We start from the raw sequence: 21,343 nt of genomic DNA on the forward strand, positions 1-21,343 counted from the left end.
AATTCAACTTAAATTTTAGGGAAAGCCTGGAGAGAAGGGAGATCCTGGCCTATCTGTGAGTCAAAACATTTTCCTCCATTGTTTTTTTTTCATTAGAACACTCAATAATATTGTACAAATAACATTGAACTATACCCTGCAGAGAGAAGAGGTGATCAAAATTATTCGGGAAATATGTGGTATGTTGTGGTACTCAAACACAAACTAAATAGACATCCTGTGCTAGGTGGAAGCACTTCATTTTTCTGCGTTTTCTTTCAGGATGTGGTGTGAAATGCCGGACGAGTCCACTGGAGCTGGTGTTTGTTATCGACAGCTCAGAAAGTGTGGGTCCAGATAACTATGAAGTGGTGAAGGATTTCGTAAACTCTCTGATTGATCGTGTGTCTGTAAGCCGTGAGGCCACACGGGTTGGAGTGGTGCTCTACAGTCATGTGGAGGTGGTGGTGGCTAGTCTGCAACAGCTGTATGACCAGGCTGCTGTCAAGACTGCTGTGCGCAGGATGCCATACCTTGGTGAGGGCACTTTCACAGGGAGTGCCATCCGACGGGCCACTCAGCTGTTCCAAGCTGCAAGACCAGGTGTAAGAAAGGTTGCGGTTGTGTTGACGGATGGCCTGGCTGACAACCGGGATGCAGTGAGTTTGAAAGATGCTGCAGAAGGCGCACACAGTGCTGGGATTGAAGTCTTTGTGGTTGGTATTGTGAACAACAGTGACTCCCAGTATGCAGAGTTTAAGAATGAGATGAACATTCTGGCATCTGATCCCGATGAAGATTATGTCTACTTGACTGATGACTTCTTGAAACTGCACGGTACGTATTTCTGTATTTGTTTTAAATGGGGTGGTCCAGAGTGTATTTTTAAGGCTTGGTTGTGTTTATAAGATGCAAAGCAATGTGTGCTCATGTTTCATTTGTAGAAAGTCATGTCATTTTTGTCATATACCTTACTTTGATTATATACTGCTACTCAGCTAACATGAAAATGACTGGCATATTTCCTAGTTCCTCCGAAAGGCTCGCCATCAAGAAGTTGTGATTGGTCAGCTAATATAATGTGCTGTGATTCGCGGATTGGCTCCATGTCACCAGCAAAAGCGTCATGCCCCTACAATCACATGCTTTTGCACAGTGTAAACACTGACAGTCAAAGTAGATGTTAGCAGTATCAATTTGTGCCTGAATATTGGCCCGTTTACACTGACTGGTACAGTACGGTACGGGTCGTTACGGCTCACTTTTATAGGGCCTGATTTCCACTACCTAAAGGGTACCCTTTGGGTGGGCGTGGTGTACGACAGAAAGTTTCTGTCAACGTCATTCTCGCTCGAGGAAATCTTGCTCAAAGTAAAGCTGCACGGGTCGTTCACATATCATATGAGAAGCACTTCTCACAAAACAGATGCTTGTGTATAAATGTTCATTCCTAACTTTTCTATGAACAAGACTTGATTATAACTGCAGATCAATTACAGTGTGAAATAATAGCCTACTGTAATGTCTGCAATTATATGACATAAATAAATGCATCATATATAAACACATACAGACCCTTACAGTCTCCGATATGTTACCAATTTCAGAAAAACGACACACAGCATACATTTAGTCCTTATTTGGGTTCAAAAACAACACACAACATATAGCCCAGTCGGTGCAAACCTCTCATATGTATCTTTAATCTTCACCAGCACATGTAACCTCTTCTTAGAAAGTAATTCCATCATTCCGAGTTCATTATAATCCAAAAGGTGATAATAATAGTTAAGCATGTCAGTTTGTTCATCTTTTAGGTTGCTGAAAGAATCATTTGCTCCATTGTTTTTTCCGGCTTCTCCTTTGTTTTTTCGTGCTTCACTCTTGCGTTTGTTCATTTCTGAAAGGATCAAATGTCAGAAGCACTTCAATAATCACGTGCATGTTATTATCATCAGCTCAAGAAGTTCGTTATTTCAAATATAGACGCGCACGAGTGATCGCGAGTTCCCTGAAGAAAGTGAAACCGCTCACACTTTTAGATGGCCTCGTAAAACAAAACAGTACACTGCAGATTTCGTTCTTTTTGGATTTGTGGCTGTTCATCAAGACAATGACAAGGTTTGTCTAAGCTCGGGTCAACCATGGTTCTGCCACAAGTAATAAGGATACTGAGAGGGATCCAATTGCAAGTAAAAAGTTTATTTGACAATGTCGGAATAAACAAAACAAGGTGGGGATCATGTTAATAGTCACGGGGAGACTGGGCTGTAGAGAGACAGGAAACAGAAAGACGAATGGGGTCCTGCAGCCACTCCTCACAGTCCTGAGCACAGACAGAGAACGAACAAACACAACGAACTGATAAGGAGACATGGAAGCGTTGCCCAGATATAGACAAGGTAATAAACCTCAGCTGGCCGGCTAATCAGAACAGCTGAGTACCGTCATAACACGTGACCTACACAGACACACCAAAACAAATACACACATGGACGACCAAAACAAAACAAACCCACGGGATAAAACTCAGGAGAGCGCACAAACCTACAACCGTGACAGGCTCATTATTATATGCATATAGTATTATGGTGTAATGTCTCGGCTGTGTTTTTTAAAATGGCGGTTTCTTTGTTTTCATCCTCCTGCTTGTGTATGCACGAGTGACGCTTCTCTGTTAACCAATAGCCAAATCCAGCACTGAACTGGGAGAGATTCCACAAGCTGTCTTTTGTCAAATGCTAGCTATATATTTTTTAAATAATTCTCTGGAACATAACTAAAATTAAATTGTAAGCACTTTTCTCTCTGTGTCGTGTCCTTTGGAAGCCCAAATTCAGAAACAGAACAAGCTCTGTGGAAATAGCAGCGTTTGGACGGCATTTTAGCTTTCTCTGCTATAACATCACAGCACCTTTGGCCACACCCCTTTGCTGTACGGGGTGTATTCGCATGACCTGAATCGTTTGTGATCTCACTAACCCGGATGTATTTTTTTGTAGTCCTCACACTTCGTTCGCTGTAGGCTTTGCTAAGCTAACTCTATAAAAGCCAATGTCTTCCTTTGCATTTGAACTTTGAGCGTCTTACATTCAGAGATGTTGTTTATGTTCACACAGCTACATTATACATCAACCAAAGTTTAAAATATGATATCGAAGTGGACCACCCCTTTAAATATATAGCTTGTTGCATAAACTGCTTAGACTAATCTGGAAAAGTAAGTCACCAATATATTTTAATCAAATCTGACTAAAACTTCTTAATTTTTTAACTAATTACAGCTTTGCTAACTGCTAGTTGGTCAAACTAGTCTTAACATAGTGTCTGTGTTTGTACAACTGGCCCCTGCTGTACTTGGTTAAATAAGTTAATGTGGTCTTTTTTCAGCACTGGAGAGTAAATTGTTGAATCATATCTGTGAGCATGACAATGGAAAGGTCGTCAGCTCTAGTGGCAAAACAATCCATCCTTTTGGACCTGATCCTGTTCCAGACAAAACTGAGGCTCCCACCAGTGATTATTTCATCACAGAGGGCAAAGAGGTCAATCATCGAAATTCTACAATAGACACTATAAATTGCAATCTAGGAAAAACGGTCACTATAATAAGTTAATAACAAATTTTTCTTTATCACAGGATGCACCTCCAATAGACTTTGAGACTTTGCCTCAGCAACCTGAAGACTATGATGACATTCATATTGACACTAGCTATTTTGATGGCTCTGTCAATGAGATTCCTTGGGTGACAGAGACCCCAGATGGAAACAAGACAAGACAACAGTCGTCCATCTCAGTAGTAGGACCTCAGACACCCATTAACTGGCACCATGGTCAAGAAAGCAGTCCATCTCCAAAAACTCTACAGCCACCTCACCCTGACACCTCGCAGAAACGTAAGCACACTTATAATGGTTAGGCCTTGTTTCCACTGAGTGGTGTGGTAGAGTTTAGTACAATACAGTTTGGTATTGGTCACCCTGATCAGTCTTGCATTTTCACAGGCAACAATAACCTTACTTTATAGGCATGGTCTGAGCCAGACAATTGTGATTGACATAATTCCCGTGCAAAGAAATCCACACGGGCCATTGACATATGTGTTGCAAGCTCAAGTTATTTATTTCAAATGTAGATGTGTGGAAATAGCACCACTGATGCATTCCACACATTTTAGATGGCCTTGTAAACAACAATAGAGGACATACAGCCAATGGCGAACTTAACCAATAAGCGAGGTAGGGATCCACTTAGGGCCCTGGGGAATTAGGGGGCCCCTGACCAATGCCAAGAAGCCTATATTAATCATACAGCTTTTTATAAATTTACCATCATATGTTGTAAATCTGGGCAGCACGGTGGCGCAGTGGGTAGCACAATCGCCTCACAGCAAGAAGGTCGCTGGTTCAAGCCCCGGCTGGGTCATTTGGGGTTTCTGTGTGGAGTTTGCACGTTCTCCCCGTGTTCGCGTGAGTTTCCTACGGTTGCTTCGATTTCCCCCACAAAGCCAAAGATGTGCGGTACAGGTGAATTAGGTAAGCTAAATTGTCCGTAGTGTATGTGTGTGAAAGAGTGTGTGTAGATGTTTCTCAGTGATAAGTTGCAGTTGGACAAGCAACCGCTGTGTAAAACGTGCTGGTTAAGTTGGCAGTTCATTCCGCTGTGGCAAACCCAGATTAATAAAGGGACTAAGCCGAAAAGAAAATGAATGAATGTTGTAAATCTGTAGTTTTTCAACAGGCTAGTTTTTAGGTAGTAGTTTGGTAATACATGCTTCAGTGAGAGACATTTGAGGATATTTAGGGACTATTTTAGGGGTAACTGTAGGTCAAACTATACAAATTATGTGTCTAATATTTCTATTTTAGGCTACATGCAGATATAAACACCTATTTTACAAAAAACAAGTTTTGTGAGTACCTACGATGTGTATCGGTGCTTTAGAACTGCCAGTTTCAGACTGTTGAATGATATTTTTCCTAGCATTGAGTGGCTTATCATGCTTTCACAATGGTATAAACAATTATGGGGATCAAATGTATAATGATATTATACATTTGTAATTATTAATATTTAAGAAATAGTTCAAAGATCAGAAAGAGCTACTGCTTACTTTTTACATCTTGTTTTGATGTCCCTCAGGAGGGATCAAGCATTAATTAGGGTGGTCAATCCTCCCCAAACCCCCCTGTAATTCGCACCCTGAATCTGTCTATAACCATTAAGATTTTAATGTTATTACTTCTTTTCAAAACCTGGGGCCTCCTGAATAGTGGACCTTAATTTTAATTTAATTTTACCTTAAGAAGATAAAGGTTACCCTTGAAATATATGTTTAACATGCAGTTTATTTACAAAAAAAAAAATCTCCAGAACAAAATATCTATAGAAAAAGAGAATGTTTTGAGTTTCAATGATAGTGCCCTATACCTGACATTGCTTAGGAACCACAAATTACTAAGTCCACTCATGCATACAGCAGATTCTGTTTGTTTACCTACTGCATAATAAGCCAACAGAAAGCAGGTTGGTGCATTTACGTACAAGTGACCTCTATGTAACCTAAGGGGCAAAAAAATAGCTGTGAGTTTGCGCATGTATTTGAAAACGTAACATTCTGTAGCGCATTTAGTTATTGTTTAAGGTCATTTTGCGACTTCAGTATTCATACAATCTCATATATCTACTAATCAGTAACATTCAGTCTAAACAGTCTTTTGGTCATTCCAATTTTTCAATTCCAATTTGTTTCTTTACACCACTGCTGACAGCCCAAATAGCCAATCAAATCAACCAAATGCAGTGTTACTATCCACCTTTTTGTCTGTCAAACTAGCTTACACACTGCTCAACTTAAAGTGGTACCATACAAATCTACACCAAATCTGTTGCAAATCCCATGTATGGATATGGATGCTAGGTCAGGGTTAGTCCATCCATAATCCCGTCATTATTTACTCAGCCTCTCTAATGTTTTGGATTACTTTGCTCTATTTACTGTTAAATCTTATAATAAATCTTTAAATTTTCATTATAAATGTAATTTGGGTGCGACACGATGGCTCAATGGTTAGCACTGTCACCTCACAGCAAGAAGGTCGCTAGTTCGAGTCTCGGCTGGGTCCGTTGGCATTTCTGTGTGGAGTTTGCATGTTCTCTCTGTGTTCGTGTGGGTTTCCTCCGGGTGCTCCGGTTTCCCCAAAGTCCAAAGACACGAAGACATGAGCTGTAGGTGAATTGAATAAGCTAAATTGTCTGTAGTGTATGTGTGTGAATGAGTGTGCATTGATGTTTCCAAGTAGTGGGTTGCAGCTGGAAGTGCATCCGCTGTGTAAAGCTAATGCTGGATAATTGGTGGTTCATTCCACTGTGGCGACCCCTGATGAATAAAGGGACTAAGCCGAAGTAAATTACAGTAATTTGTGTTCAATCGAAACCCTAACTTCTGCAAATATACAATCACAAAACTTTAAAAAGACTGATCTATGTTGACGTTTTGAGCATTCACATTCAATTCAGGCTGAAACCCGATTTGAAGTAATCCAAATGTATTGTTGTTTTTCAGATGTAGGCTGTGGCCAGGGATTGGACCCGGGGCCCTGTAGGGAATACAGTGTGATGTGGTACTACGACCCGCAGGCCAACGCATGTGCACAGTTTTGGTACGGTGGCTGCCAAGGCAATAGCAACCGCTTTGAAACAGAGGACATTTGTAAAAGCACTTGTGTGCAGACATAACACACTCTGACAATGAAGCATCATTCAGCAGATTTTGTTTTTAATCACGCTGTATCAATCATGCACTATGCAGGTGTTTTATTATTATATTATTATTATTAAAGTACAGGTTTGAGAACAGTAAAACTGTAGATCAGATTTGTCCTGCATTATAGTGACCAACACTTTTGACTAGACTTAGTTCTGCTCCATTTTTGTAGAGAATAATTTCCATATTCAAAGCACCACGTTTATATATTTTCTAGTCAAACTGAATATTTTGAGAATTTCTTACTTTTTAATGCGCTATATGCACACGGACTTTTATTTTTAGCCAGCCAGCCTCAGCGCTTCCGCTGAACTGTCTTTCTGTTATAAAACTGCCACGTTTAAGGTCAAATTTCTTTAAAAATCAGTGACCGGACAAAAGCACTGCATTTAATTCCATTTCCCCCCACCATGTCTTTAAAGTAAGACAGTTTATTTGACCCCCCCAGGATTTTATTTACCCAGTTTTTACGCTCGTCTACTGATTCTGATGGTGCTAGCGGTTAAACTGTCTTTTCTCTCGTTTCACACTTGAACAACTAAATGAATGCTTTAGTCTATTTATCAGAATGTGTTTTAATGACATTACAACATCGATGTTGTAAAAAGAACCATTTTCACATTAAGCTTTCACCGGAAGTTTATCATTGGCTGAAAAACACTAGCTGTGCATGTAGCCCATTGTTCCTTCCATAGAAATAGTATTTTCTGTATGTTGCATCCAGTATTGTAAATACTTGTACTTGTATTTTTTGTTAATGCCTACCGGTGCTCAAATGAGAAATAATGGTGCTGGAAATCCCCCTTGTTTTCACAAAGTAAACAAATATGCTTGAATTTACATGCATTTTTAACATATTTACTGAATTTGGGATCATTGTTTGAGTGTGACTGCAAAATAAATGTCTATATTTTTGTGGATAAAAAAAAAATGAATTGTGTTAAATCCAACTGTAATGTGCAAATGTATACTTATATAAATCGATGAATATTTTTTTACTGTAATGAACAAAACAATCAACAAAAATGACCTGAAACAAATTCAAGATAAGTGGGCAAAGTGAAATGAGAACACCAAATGGAAAGCATCAGATTGCATTACATTTGGATCTGTGCGTAGGCCAACGGCAGAGACTGTGCAAATTCTCTCATCATAAACATTTATATAGAATTATCTGTTAAATAAACAGTATTTATGTTAAAGCTGTAATATATTGTATGATTAGAAGCATTTCATTTCAAAGATGGTTCTCCAAGATGCTCGTTCACGTTTCCTTAGAAGTGAATTAATAAACTCACTTCACTTATTTACTCATTTAGTTTAAAGCTCTGAATTAACTAAAGCTTTTCTTGTCTTGCTTTTTTCTTACCTTCGATCCAATCACTGTGTTCTCAACAAAATGCTTCGGACAATAAAGTCTGCAACTTTGTACAACTTGTTTTATTATGTATTATAGAACAATAAATATGACATGATTTACTACAGTGAAGTGTAAATGTACAATAAATATACTCATAATTTTCACTTGTCATGGTGACTTTTTGACTGGCCTCTTTTTAGATTCATTTCAGATCATCTGGATTGAATCTGTATTTGTATCCATACGGGCGTAAATGATATGTGTAGTACTCCAATGTGTGCATTTCCACAGCGTTTATGTAATGGAATGAGATTGCGAAATCTGAACAGCATCCCGGACCCTAAAACACAAGAACAGAAAATGAATTATACATAAAGACCAATGAAACTAATTCCTGCTTTTAATCATTTTCATTTGCTTTGTTTCTCTCATTTCCTGTCTTAATTCAATTAAAAATCATATGTACAGTTGAAAGTCTGAATTATTAAACCCCCTGAATTATTAGTCACCCCCCGTTATTTTTTCCCAGATTTTTTCCAACACATTTCTAAACATAATAGTTTTAATAACTCATTTCTAATAACTGATTTATTTTATCTTTGTCATGATGACAGTAAATAATACTTTACTAGATATTTTTCAAGACACTTCTATACAGCTTAAAATGACATTTAAAGGCTTGACTAGGTTAATTAGGTTAACTAGGCAGGTTAGGGTAATTAGGCAAGTTATTGTATCATGATGGTTTGTTCTGTAGACAGTCGAAAAAGTAAAGCTTAAAGGGGTTAATAATTTTGACCTTAAAATGTTCTTTAAACATTAAAAACTGCTTTTATTCTAGCCGAAATAAGACTTTCTCCAGAAGAAAAAATATTATCAGACAAACTGTGAAAATTTCCTTGCTCTGTTAAACATCATTTGGGAAATATAAAAAAAAAAACTCAAAGAGGAGCTAATAATTCTGACTTCAACTGTATCTGATGCTAATGTAAAAACTGAAAGTGGTATTTGATTTTCATTTCAAGAGGGTTTAATGGTGACCATTCATCTGTGATTTTATTGTGACAATAATGAATAGATGTAGCGTCACTCATTACATGTTCCTGGATCAACATCCTTGTTTACCCTAGAAAAATATTAACACAGACAATTTCCATTTACGTGATATGGCTTATTCTAATTAAAAACGGAAGCAAAAAGCCGGACGCGTGTTTCTCCCATGCAATATTTGCATAATAACCACAGATTAGATCAGTTTCAGAAACACTCAAACTTGAGCACTTAATAAACTTCTACATAAGTCTATTAAGGTCACACTTTATTTTGATGGTCTGTTTGCTGAATTTAAGTTACATTGCATCTACATGCCAACTAATTCTCATAAGATTATAAGTAGACTGTTAGATTGGGGTTAGGGTTAGTGTAAGTTGACATGTACCTGCAAAGTTTCTTATAGTCAGTTAAATGTCTGTTGAAGGAGCAGTATCAACAGATATTGAGCAGACAGTCTACTAATACTCAAATGGACCATCAAAATAAAGTATTTCCTCCATTAATTATAATAATAAAACAATAAAATGACAAAAAAACATGTTAAACTATTATCTAATTCCGATCTTCATTGTGTTGTACTTTATTCATGTCCAGGCACTTTAACCTCACTGTTAAGTAGTATAATAGTACACCGTTAATAAAGTACAACATACAAAGAAGATAAAAATTAAATAATAGTTTATAAACACCTCTTTTTGAGAAATAATGAAATCTTTACTTTACAACAGTAAACAACACACATTTCTGAAGCTTACAGTTGTTAAAAATGAATAGGAAGTGCTTGCCAAAAGATTCAGGTTTCGTGACTGAGCCTGGTTTCTCTCAAGGTTTTTTTTTCTTCACTTTCACCATTTAGTGAAGTTTTTTTTTTTCCTCTCCGCTGTCGCCACTGGCTTGCATGGTTCGGGATCTATAGAGCTGCGCATCGTTGGATTTGCTCTTCAGTATTTGGACTCTCAGTAGTGATTATTAAACCACACTGAACTGAGCTAAACTGAACTGAACTTAAACACTACAAACTGAACTACACCGTTCCTATTTACTATGACCCTTTATGTGAAGCTGCTTTGACACAATCTACATTGTATAAGCGCTATACAAATAAAGGTGAATTGAATTGAACTTGTTTTGGTACCGCATATTCAGATACATGACCTATGGAATCAGTTGGATCGCTTACATTTCATTAACAAATACTCTCTCTCTCTCTCTCTACCTACTGTATGAAGTATGCAAGTCTTATTTTCCTCTGAATTGAGCTTAGCGCCAATGCCATATCATCTTACAGATCACTGTTAAACCGGTGTATATAATAGTCTAGGCTTAAGTTGTTTATTTAGGCTTATAGTCATTCTTGTTCAGCGTAACAGAACATGCTGAATGAAATGTGTAACTATGTAGACATAAGAATCATTTGTATATTTGAGAAATATCAGAGTTATTCTATCTTATATATTCAGGAAGTAGAAAATATCCAACTTTTAACATTGGAATCAGTCATTTCCCTCTTATTTCAGGGTAAATTATAATTAGGCTTAGGTATAGGCAGAAGGTAGATTCAGGTAGCGCAGTATTTTTTTGTTTTGTTTAAGGATAAACAAAGATGTTGATTCAAAAAAACTACTGTTTTTCTGTGGAACTGCTTAATGTTGTACAACTTGTTTTACATAGATTTCTTTTCACGCTTATATCTGATTCTATTTTGCATTTTGTCCTTTTTATTTTATTTTTAAAGTTGCTTTGAAACTGCTGGCTTAGATTCAAGCCTGCTTAAATGCAAAGCACTTGTCTTGTACTTTTCAAATAAGCCCACCCATACAGTAATCTGATACATGGCAATATAAGCAAATTATATGAAATACAAGTTCATATTTGGATTTTACATATATAAATATATGCCATACATGCAACATATATATTTGTCACAGTTACCAGTGATTTAGCTCATGCAGATTGCAGGAGAACTACAAACCTTCCAGCAAAACAGATACATATTCAGTCATGCAACACTCACACACCTGGCTTAGACCCCATGATTGCAAACAGACACAGCTGAAGCTGTTCAGGAGTAATTACGCAGACTATATATACACCTCTCAAACACACACACGTTGCTGAGTCTTATTGAACTGCGAGTGAACATTACGCCGCCCTTGACTTGCCTTGCTATGTTTTTGACCCTCGCTTTGACCATCTGCATATTATTTTGACTACAACTCTGGATTGCCCTAATACATACATTTACTCCTGTGTTGACTGTTGCTTGCCTGACTATTCTCTGTTAAATAAAGACTCTGCGTTTGGATCCGCGCCTCTATTCTCAACGTCACTTCTCGTTACAATACTGAAATATTGCAAAAATGGCTGCTTGCATGTATGTTTTTCAATTGTTGGAATTACAATTGTGTACATATACTGTATGCTCAAATATATTAGAAATAATCACATATCCATTTATTACAGATACAACAAAGAACGCATACAAAGCTAAACCCTGCCCCTGCCAACCTGATTTCACCAAGTCGGACATGTTCTTGCATTAGCATCTATGTTGATCCTGGAACAACATTCCAATCAGCCAATCAGAATTAAGGGATTTGTTTACAGTTTATGTCAAGTTTAGGCTTATGGTTAGGTTTATGCACTTCTACATGATTGTTGTCTGACTATTATTTCCCTCTAATTTTGGGAATAATTTACAGTTATGGTTGGGTTTCGGAGTAGAGAATAGTAATGGATTACTTATTCGAACAAAAATGATGTTCCAGGATCACCACAGATGTTAATCCAGGATCGCATTGTACTTGGTAAAATCATGACGCTCCAACCATATCTGTTATGGTCATTCCAGCATATAAACCACTTCTGAAAATCACCAAACCGTTTCAAAAACCCATTACAGCTTGAGACTGGAACACGTTTAAAGAGGCAACCACCACAAGCACACATACCTGCAGGAATACACTGAAACCAGTGCCAGTGCCTTTATCAAAAAGTGCACTCGTGATGCTACAGTCCCCAAAATCATCACCACACCTGCAAACCAGAAGCTGTGGATGACAGCAGAGGTTTGTGGGCTGCTTAAAGGGTCACGAAACACCAAAACAAATATTTTTTATAACTCCACAGTCATATATGTATCCCATGCTTCTAAAAACACCTATTAGGACACATATATTTCACCAAAAAACTGAAAATTGGTTGTTTTTGTGTTATTTCGAGCAAATTCATTCTTCTGGTTTGAAAGAAAATTTTGAAGCTGCATCACATCGATGAGATCCTTGTGTAAATTCCAGCATGGAGACTGGATGTCTGTACCGGCGGGTACAAAATGACATCTTTGAGCTCTCAGCATTAATTTATGAGAAAGACTTGGTTCGAACCAATCAGCGCGCTCTATTGTGAATGAGGTGCAACTTCATTAATATCCATGATAGCTTCAAAGACTGTTTTAACCTGTTACAGTGTTCAGACGGCAGAAAGAAACCACGTTGTGTTGCCAACCGTAACTAAAACAAGTGGAAGAAGAATTGTTTGGAGACATGGGTCATCAGTGTTGCGTTTAAAAATGTACCTCAATCAAGGTTTTGTTTCCATTTCTTCTCAAAAAAATTAACTACATGTCACAACAACGTGTAGCGAAAGTTCTGTGATTGGTCGGCATGGTAGCTGTGATGAGTGTAGGTGGTGCTGAGAGCCGCGAGCCCAATGGAGCGAGTGTTTCCAAGTGCTGAATCCCATGAAGTAGCTTCAGATGGAAACTTTTGTTTTGTGTTCACCTTATGATTAAAGTTGTTGCACATTCACCGATTCCTGCCTTTGAATTACCAAGTTTAAGCTACTGGTACATTAAAGTAGCGTTCAGAAAACATAAAACAGCACTCAAATGTATCAATGCAAAGCAATGTGCAAGACATGCGCCATGGGTCACGTCGATCGAGACTAATGACCTTTATAGCACCATTAAAGGTCAGAGGAATGAGGTTTACCTGCACTGCACTTCATTGGCTGGTCTCTGTTGCACTGTTTTTGAATGTCTATTCATGGCAAATGTGACAGGACACAAGTAAATATACAATGCTGCATGGATTCCCATTATGCTACTGTACAAATAAACATGCTTTAAGGTCCTCAAACCAGTACTCCTGTAGTGTGATGGAAGCATTCTCATTTATCCTGTAGTTGTGTACTGACACTATGCAGCTGTGGATTCAGTCTTACTGTGGTATTTTTGACTCATTAATAGGATCTCTGCTCTATCCATGTTTGGGACACAAGCCGTTTCTTAATATGCATTCTTCAGCAATCTTGCGTCCTTGTGTTCTTGTGTAACATCATTATCAACTGCCAAAGTTCAGTCACAAAACTCAAGACAGCAAGAACGGAGGACGTGTGAAAGTTCCCGAATGTCCTCTCGGTATCGAGGACGCATCGATGCAGACTTGAGCGCAAAACTTGCTCAAGAAATCCCAGAAGTCATTGCGGCTGAATAAAGGAGGTGGGAAGCACAGCATTTTATAAAGATTTATTATGAAAGTTCAGAGATATAACTTATTGTCTCAGGAGTTTCCATAAATGAAACGGTGAAAGTAAACATTATCATGAAAATCTTTATAAAGGCATAAACATATTAACGATGTTTATTTGCTGAAATTCATATTTAAATTAGTTTTAATTGTATTGTGCAACGTATATTTATAAAGTCTTCATGCATAGTATATATATTGAAAAGGGGAAAAACAGTAAATTGTTGCATGAATGCTGTAATGTTTAAATGATTTTTCATTATAAACACGTGAAGGTCATGTGACCATCTGGAAGAACCAGGGAAGAACACAGCATCTCATTTCTCACAGGACGCATTCTGGGTTCTCGCGGTCTCCTAAGTTTGTTATTTGGAGGTAACTTGGCAAGACCGGTCTCCACAAGAATGCGAATCCATTCTCTGCATTCTTGAAATTGAGAAACAGTGACTGTCTGTGTCTGTCATTGTGCTGTGTTTATCTGAATGACACAGGAAACACATGTCGGAACAGTGAACGGGGAGAACCAGCTCATTTTTATTTAAAGAAACAGGTAACTAAAACAGCTACAATCTCCTCTGACCCCAAAATTGACTTTTTCAGCAGGGTAGTTTAAAACTGTTAAAATTAAAACCGGTTTGGAACAAGTCAAGGTAAACAAAGACAGAATTTTTATTTTTGGGTGAACTATCCTTTAAGGTTAGTGTATAAGGCACAGGACTGAGGCCATCCAGAAATACCCATACTCTGCACCATTATCAATTCCAATTCTGTTTAATCCCAAAATTAACCAGAAATTAAGCCCAAAATCTGGTTAATCTTTCCACAACTAGCATCAACTCTTTGCTAACTCACTATCCTTCAGCTTAGTCCCTGATTTATTAGGGGTCGCCACAGCGGAATGAACTGCCAATTACTCTAGCATATGTTTTTACGCAGCACATGCTCTTCCAGCTGCAACCTAGTACTGGGAAACACCGATACACACTCTCATTCACACACACACATTCATACACTACAGCCAATTTTGTCTAATCAATTCACCTATAATGCATGTCTTTGGATTGTGGGGGAAACTGAAGCAGCATCAACCCATTCCAACTGTCATAGCTGTGTGGTTCTTACCTCAACAGGAATATAATGATCATAGATGAGGTACCAGGGTCGTGGTCTGCGTAGCTGTCTCACCAAGTAATTGCCTGGAGGGTAAGGGTGAAAGACTTGTCTCCCGAACATATCCCTGGAATCCCCCATCTCAACTTTCATTTTCTCCATGCACTGTCCCATTCCAACATCCTCAAGTTCTGTGTTGTGCGTGCAAAGTCCATCAGCAAACCCCTTCACAAATCTTCTCAAAGCTTCTTTACTGAGGACGTAACCGGCCCCTCCACTCATGTAGCCTTGTGCAACGAATGGTTTGAAGCGACGTCCAAAATACAGAGGATCCTCTGAGCTGTGCTTGGACAAGCTATGGCGCAAGTTCTCAAGGACAACAAATGTGTCATCGTCAGCTTTGAGGAACCAATCAGCATCGTCCAAATGGTGCTTGTGAATGTACTGGAAGGCTCGTATGGTCTTCCAGTGGAGTTGATTGCGTCCTTCTGACACATTGAGCCCTATCGTGGGGAAGTCTGTGTCCTTCGAGGTCATGTACAGAATGGTGTCGCAGCGTTTGCCCCATGTGGCATGAACGTGTTGGGTTCTGGACTGCAGGTTTTGAGGCTGTGTCATTACCCAGCATAAAACTCTCACCTTCTGGCTTAAATCCAACGTTGCATTTCTGTTCTGAGCTACTGTATAAGGATATAACAGTTTAGTTTAAGGCGAGTTCACATTAAGGGTTGATAACTATAACAATAACAACAAAAAAATGTTAAAGCAACACGTTAAAAAAACAACATTTTGGCTCATTTTACAAGTCCTCTTTTACAAGTAGAGTTAAACAGCACCGTTTACTTACCATGACCTTTTTTATAAATTAATTTTTTTACAATTGTTATAGATGTTTTAAGGCTGTAAAACCCCTGACTACACACTTTATACACTTTTCTCAGACAGGCATTAACATTTTCACACTTTTCTCTCTTGTTTAAACACTCTCAAAGTTCAAACTTTTGTAGAAAAATAAACTCAGTATTATAGAATGAAACCAAAGATCAAAACCTGTTGTCAGGTGCAAACATTCATCGCTGTCAGAAAAAGGTTCATAAAGCTTTTTAGCTTTTGTATGGATAATGTTGGCATCCAGTGTAATGTTCTTTTTACCTGCAGTCACTGATCCACAAAACTAAAGCAGCCTCCATCTTTAAGAAGGTCGCACTCGTACAGCGGGTGCGGCGTGCACATGACAGTTGGAAGTAACCGTACGTGCAAACCAGACGCGCAAACCAGACACGCACATTTGCATGTTATTTAAAATAAAGTTAATCAAGTGGCGCTGCAGAAATATGAACAGCATCCTGAGTCATAGGTGGGCACCGCAGACAAACGCCGACTTGCGGCACTGGTGTACGTACACTTATATATTTGTTTACAATTCTGAAGTGCACCCCCCTTCACGATGGTTTTGCTGCGGACATGTTATAACCTATTTTGCAACGAAAGGTGAACCCCGTTAAAGCGAGGTACTACTTTAATATCAATGTGTCTGGTGCAGCTATGGTAGCAAAGTTCCTTGATTATTATGCCAGATTGAGAGTATAGTTTCTGGCCATATCGCCCTAGAAAATAGCAACTTTTCATTTTCATTGCAGCTACAAAAGTGTCAAGATTTAAACAGGAAAATTATAAAAACTTTTTTGTTTGTTTTAATTTTGAGTGAGATTGCTAATGGTGTAATCTATAGGTCTCAAACTGGATTCCTGGAGGGCCGCAGCTCTGCACAGTTTTGCTCAGACCCTAATCAAACACTGCTGATCCAACCAATCAAGGTGTTCAACACTACTAGAGACTATTAAGCAGATGTGTGTTGGAGCTAAACAATGCAGAGCTGTGGCCCTCCAGGAATTGAGTTTGAGACCACTGGTGTAATCCAATTCAACTAAACTAAGCTATGCTAAGCCAAAAGTGCTCTTGCCAGACCCAGAGATAAGCTAAATGAATTAAAAATGGTAAAACTCAACTGTTTAACTTTAAGGAGCTTGTAAAATGAGCCTTTTCCAAAAAAAAAAGGGCAGTGTTCCTACAGAACCCCACAACTACACTGAAAACAATAGACGAATGGCATTTTTAAAATCACTTTCATAATTTTATTTTTGTCAAGCTGATGAAATACAAAAACACTTACAGCCAATCAGAATTATTCATGAATAAAAAGCATTTGAAGTGTTTGACATCATAACTAATTAGGATAAACAGAGCATTGGTGCGAATGCTAATGTTGATATCTTTAGCATTTGTGTTAGATGTTGTGGATGCTGGTTGTATTGTTATCCAAAGTCTGGATGCTAAATAGTTATTTCAGCTATCATCTGTTGATATTTGGTTTATGGTTTGGTTTAATGTTGTTATATATTGTCAGTGATGTGGAATTAATATGGTTATCGTAATTATCCATTTGCTTGGATGCTAATATAGTTATTGTTTAATGATGTTGACGCTAATATACAGTAGTTATACAGTAATTATCATTCCTTGGTGTGAACGCTAATATAGTTATTGGCATCAAATTTGAGTAGATGATAATAATGTTGTTGTCAGTTGTGTCAATCATCTGTTATCTATTGTGTAGACAATAATATAATTGTCACTATATGTATTATACATTGGTTTGGATTATAATATGGTACATAGTTACATTTTCAACTTTGAATTAACATTATTTTAGTGACTGCAATTAAATAAATTGTGATTTCGAAGCACTTGCAATTTTGAAGTAAATATGAAGTAAATTTTTTGCTTTTATTGCTTGAATTTTTGCTTTTCTCTTAGTAACTGAAATATCTATATTTGTGTATAATTGTGTATATATATTTTCATATTATTTAAAGGAATAATAATCAATGGTTGAACTGAGTGTGAGGAGAACATTGCCACTTCACTGCACTACATTTTCATAAATACTTAACTCGTTGTTTAAAGTTTAACAGAAGTTGCTCCAATAAATTTCATCATGCATCATGGGATGTAGGAACAAGTCAGATTACAGATACTCTTTGTCTCATACCAACATACATTTTTTACACTATATTTGATTGGGCTTCCAAGTGCAAATTAGATTAATAATGTTAATTAAGTCATTTAACATATTTTGTGTAAAGCAACCATTTAATAAAGTTCACTTTGTGATAAATGTCAAAATAAAAGTCATTTAGAATACAGTTAATATCATTGTTTTAATAATCTTGACGTGCTTTGGTGGACTATTTTGATGATCCATTTGAGTATTAGTAGATTACCTGCTATATCTGTTGATACTGCTTCAACAGACATTTAACTGACTAGAAGAAACTTTGCAAGTACATGTCAACTTACACTAACCCTAACCCTAACAGTCTACTTATAATCTAATGAGTTAGTTGGCATGTAGATGCAATGTAACTTAAATTCAACAAACAGACCATCAAAATAAAGTGTGACCCATGCTTTAAAGAAGGACACTACCTTTGATGTGTTTATAAACATATTAAAGCACATGTAATAATTTTAATGGCAGTGTGCTATTCACAATACATTTTATTCTTTCTGACAACAAAGCACTTCAGTTCCACAAGCACTTAATCACAACATCATTAGTGGGAAGTAGGAAATGTCGTGCGAATGTAGCATTAACGAACCAGATGTAGCCAATCAAGTTCTTCAGGATTATTTCAAACCCACAGGCAAGTGTGAGAATCAGATTAAAAACTAAACTCTGGTGGACTGTGGCTTTACATGAGCTTAATTCTAACATTAATAATAATAATAAATATATATATATTATATTTATATATATTTATAATGGTGCATTTAAACAAAACTAATTTATTAAATGGTAATATTAATTAAAATAACAACAATATCTTTAGAAATAGAAAGTTATTGGAAAAAAATCAACCAAATTTAATATTTTTGATGTGTTTCTTGATTTGTCCTGTTTATTAAAATTAATTTAATATTTTTCCACAAAATATAAATTTGGGTTTATTCAGTTTTAAACTGCAATCTTAATATTTTTTTGGTAGATTAGGTCCAGTTTTGTATATGAAACTGACTAATATAATGTATATGCACAAATATATTATTGTAAAGCATCCTAAAGTAAAATTCATTTAAAAGAGAGATCTGTGAGGGGTTTATGCTGAGCACTGTATATAAATAAATAAATGTTCTCTCCCCCTTTCAGTTACTTTTTTAAAATGTTCGTTGGCTTAGAAATGTAGAAACATAACATAACAATATAAGCACAAAAAAGCCTTTGTCTTACCTGTATGCTTCACTGTAGATATATTTCTTGTTATCCGAACAAAAGAAGATGTCTGAGTCTTTTGGACATGTGAATAAGTTATTGTAAGAAAGATACTCACTGCTACACCACTTAAAAATAAAAAATTCTGCTTAAATCTTCTCATGTCTAATACTGTGTAAAGTACGAGTTCCTTTAAAGGAAAGACAGAATCTCTTTAAAGCTCCGAAACGTCCTGCCCTAAACACACAGATGAATTTACAGGTTGTGCAACAAAGTTTTGCTGCATCAGCAAATATCAGTGTGTGTAAGCCTGTTATTTTGTCATGCTGCTCTTTTTTATACACAGACCACAGTGAGCAGATGAGATGTCTTTCAATAACAAGCCAAAATATTTCCATTGTTTATTATATTATATTATATTATATTATATTATATTATATTATATTATATTATATTATATTATATTATATTATATTATATTATATTATATTATATTATATTGCCTATTTGAACATTTCTGAAACTTTCTCAATGAATTTCTAATTAATTACAACAGACTAATCATAAAATTTAGCAATACATAAATTATTGTAGGCTATTTATACAGTATATAGCTATATTGAATTGTTCAAGCAGCTTTTTACAGTTTTTCTCAATAGTTTTGGTACATTTCTCAAATCAGAATTAAAATTTGCAAAACAGTGAGTGCTTTTCTCAAAACAACGTGGATTACCTGCAAAAGCCAGTCTCTTGCTCAAATCCTTAGCTTATCTCTCAAGACTAAATATCTGTGTCAATAAACATGCCAGTGCCGTCAGAATGACAAGTCGTTGTGTCATTGTGTATGGATAAGACAGTTAGTCATGTTGTCAATATAATATTGTACTCTGGAGGGATGTTATGTAATTTATGGCTAAGGTTTTGATTATAAATATATTAATATCATTTTTGGTTACACCTTAGTGTTTGTTTGATTGCAAGAGACTGGACAAGATTCACATTTCCACTGTTACTGTTTGTACTATAATTAGTTGACAGATAATGCCATTACGTCACAGAAAGGAAAGCACTGCATAGCATAAATGATAAAAACAGAAATGTTATATTATATAATTAATTAACAAAGTAGAAATGTGAATGAAAATGACAATCTCCTTTGAGATGCACCTTAGTTAGAGAAAGTCAAGATTCACCTGGGAGCAATTCCAATTCAGGACAGATTTAGAAGACTTATGGAAAGTATAAAAAAATGCATCATGACAAAATATTATGCCAACTTGTTCAACCATTTTGCATGTAAACACTTGCAATGAGCTAAAGTGACATTTCACTTGTAAAATGACATTCACTTGGTTAAAATTACAAACTCAAGTTCACCAGCTGCTTTGAACTTAGAGAAATTCTTTGTTTCAACTTAAGATGTTGAGTTTCACAATATATTTAACTAACTCAACATCTTAAGTTGGAACAAAAAATCTCTAAGTTTAGTTGACTCACATTTTCAAGGCAGCTGGTGAACTTGAGTTTGTAATTTTAACCAAGTGAAACGTAGTGTGGGGGTGAGACTAATTAACAGAGACATTATAATACATTTTAATCAAAATTACAGTGATGTGGACTGGTGACTCAATGATGTGAAGATTGAACAGGTAGTATTGAGAATAATTCTGATCTGAGTAATGTACCAAATTGACTGAGAAAAACTGTAAGACCAAATCACACGCGATAGCGCCATCAGCCGACCATTAAAACGAGTTGAATTTATTCCTGAAGAATAGTTTTATTTCTTTGTAAAATTCTATAAACTTAGCTAAAACTCGACCACGGCTGTTCCTTGTGTTTTCCACCACAGTGATATTATGCATTAGCAGCTATTTATATCAAGCTAACGCCATGGTTGAGTCGAACTAATTCGTACATTCATGCTAAACTGTGGTGTTTTAATGAAGACAGTTCAAAGTATCGTGTCAGAGGAAATAAATATGATTCAAAAACGTCTATAATTACTTACCCAGTTACCTGTTTTAATGTAAATTAATGTAGTCGATTCCGACAAACCTTCTGCGCTGTATTCCACTGGTCAGCAGAGGGCAGCAGCAGCTGTAATAACACACGCAGCGTTGCGGTGAAGAAGCCAGCATGTACAACACAAGGGCATGCACTTGGTAATAAATGATATTTTATAATTATTGTATTTGTATTAAGCATCCGGTTCGTCTTACTCATAAGCTATGATTTAAGTAGCTGGTGTTCTGTGCTGCTCCATTGCGTTA

At 36.7% G+C, this 21,343-nt stretch overlaps 3 protein-coding genes across 5 annotated transcripts in view; 2 read left to right on the forward strand and 1 right to left on the reverse strand.

Annotated features, from left to right (window-relative positions):
• Positions 1–7,588, forward strand: part of col28a1a (collagen, type XXVIII, alpha 1a) — a 44,736-nt gene extending 37,148 nt beyond the window's left edge. For all 3 annotated transcript variants that reach the window (XM_056479904.1, XM_056479905.1, XM_056479907.1), the window contains 6 exons: positions 20–55; positions 143–179; positions 262–816; positions 3,370–3,524; positions 3,620–3,878; positions 6,548–7,588. In XM_056479904.1, the coding sequence (XP_056335879.1) occupies positions 20–55; positions 143–179; positions 262–816; positions 3,370–3,524; positions 3,620–3,878; positions 6,548–6,720 (1,215 nt within the window). In that variant the 3' untranslated portion in view covers positions 6,721–7,588. The remainder of the gene's footprint in view (positions 1–19; positions 56–142; positions 180–261; positions 817–3,369; positions 3,525–3,619; positions 3,879–6,547) is intronic.
• A 523-nt stretch (positions 7,589–8,111) lies between these two features.
• c1galt1a (core 1 synthase, glycoprotein-N-acetylgalactosamine 3-beta-galactosyltransferase 1a) lies at positions 8,112–19,319 on the reverse strand. The gene is made up of 3 exons (XM_056479908.1): positions 19,089–19,319; positions 14,810–15,477; positions 8,112–8,448 (listed from the first exon to the last, which is right to left on the reverse strand). Exons 1-3 carry the CDS (start codon positions 19,231–19,233, stop codon positions 8,311–8,313), a joined length of 951 nt encoding a protein of 316 aa, XP_056335883.1. The 5' UTR covers positions 19,234–19,319; the 3' UTR covers positions 8,112–8,310.
• A 1,856-nt stretch (positions 19,320–21,175) lies between these two features.
• The window catches only part of sdhaf3 (succinate dehydrogenase complex assembly factor 3), a 16,309-nt gene continuing 16,141 nt past the window's right edge, over positions 21,176–21,343 (forward strand). Inside the window, exon 1 of the mRNA XM_056479849.1 lies at positions 21,176–21,343. This exon is cut by the window's right edge and continues 237 nt beyond it. The gene's annotated coding sequence lies outside the window, so the exon portion shown is untranslated.

This window comes from Danio aesculapii, chromosome 19 (genome assembly GCF_903798145.1).
Source record: "Danio aesculapii chromosome 19, fDanAes4.1, whole genome shotgun sequence".
Taxonomy (NCBI): Eukaryota; Metazoa; Chordata; class Actinopteri; order Cypriniformes; family Danionidae; genus Danio; species Danio aesculapii.

Excerpts from the sequence above, each read along its gene's own strand:
- c1galt1a (XM_056479908.1), bottom strand. The coding sequence starts at position 19,233 with ATGAGAAGATTTAAGCAGAATTTTTTATTTTTAAGTGGTGTAGCAGTG. Across the intron at positions 15,478-19,088 it reads ATCTACAGTGAAGCATACAG|TAGCTCAGAACAGAAATGCA; the intron begins GTAAGACAAAGG and ends ATCCTTATACAG. Across the intron at positions 8,449-14,809 it reads ATCATTATATTCCTGTTGAG|GGTCCGGGATGCTGTTCAGA; the intron begins GTAAGAACCACA and ends CTTGTGTTTTAG.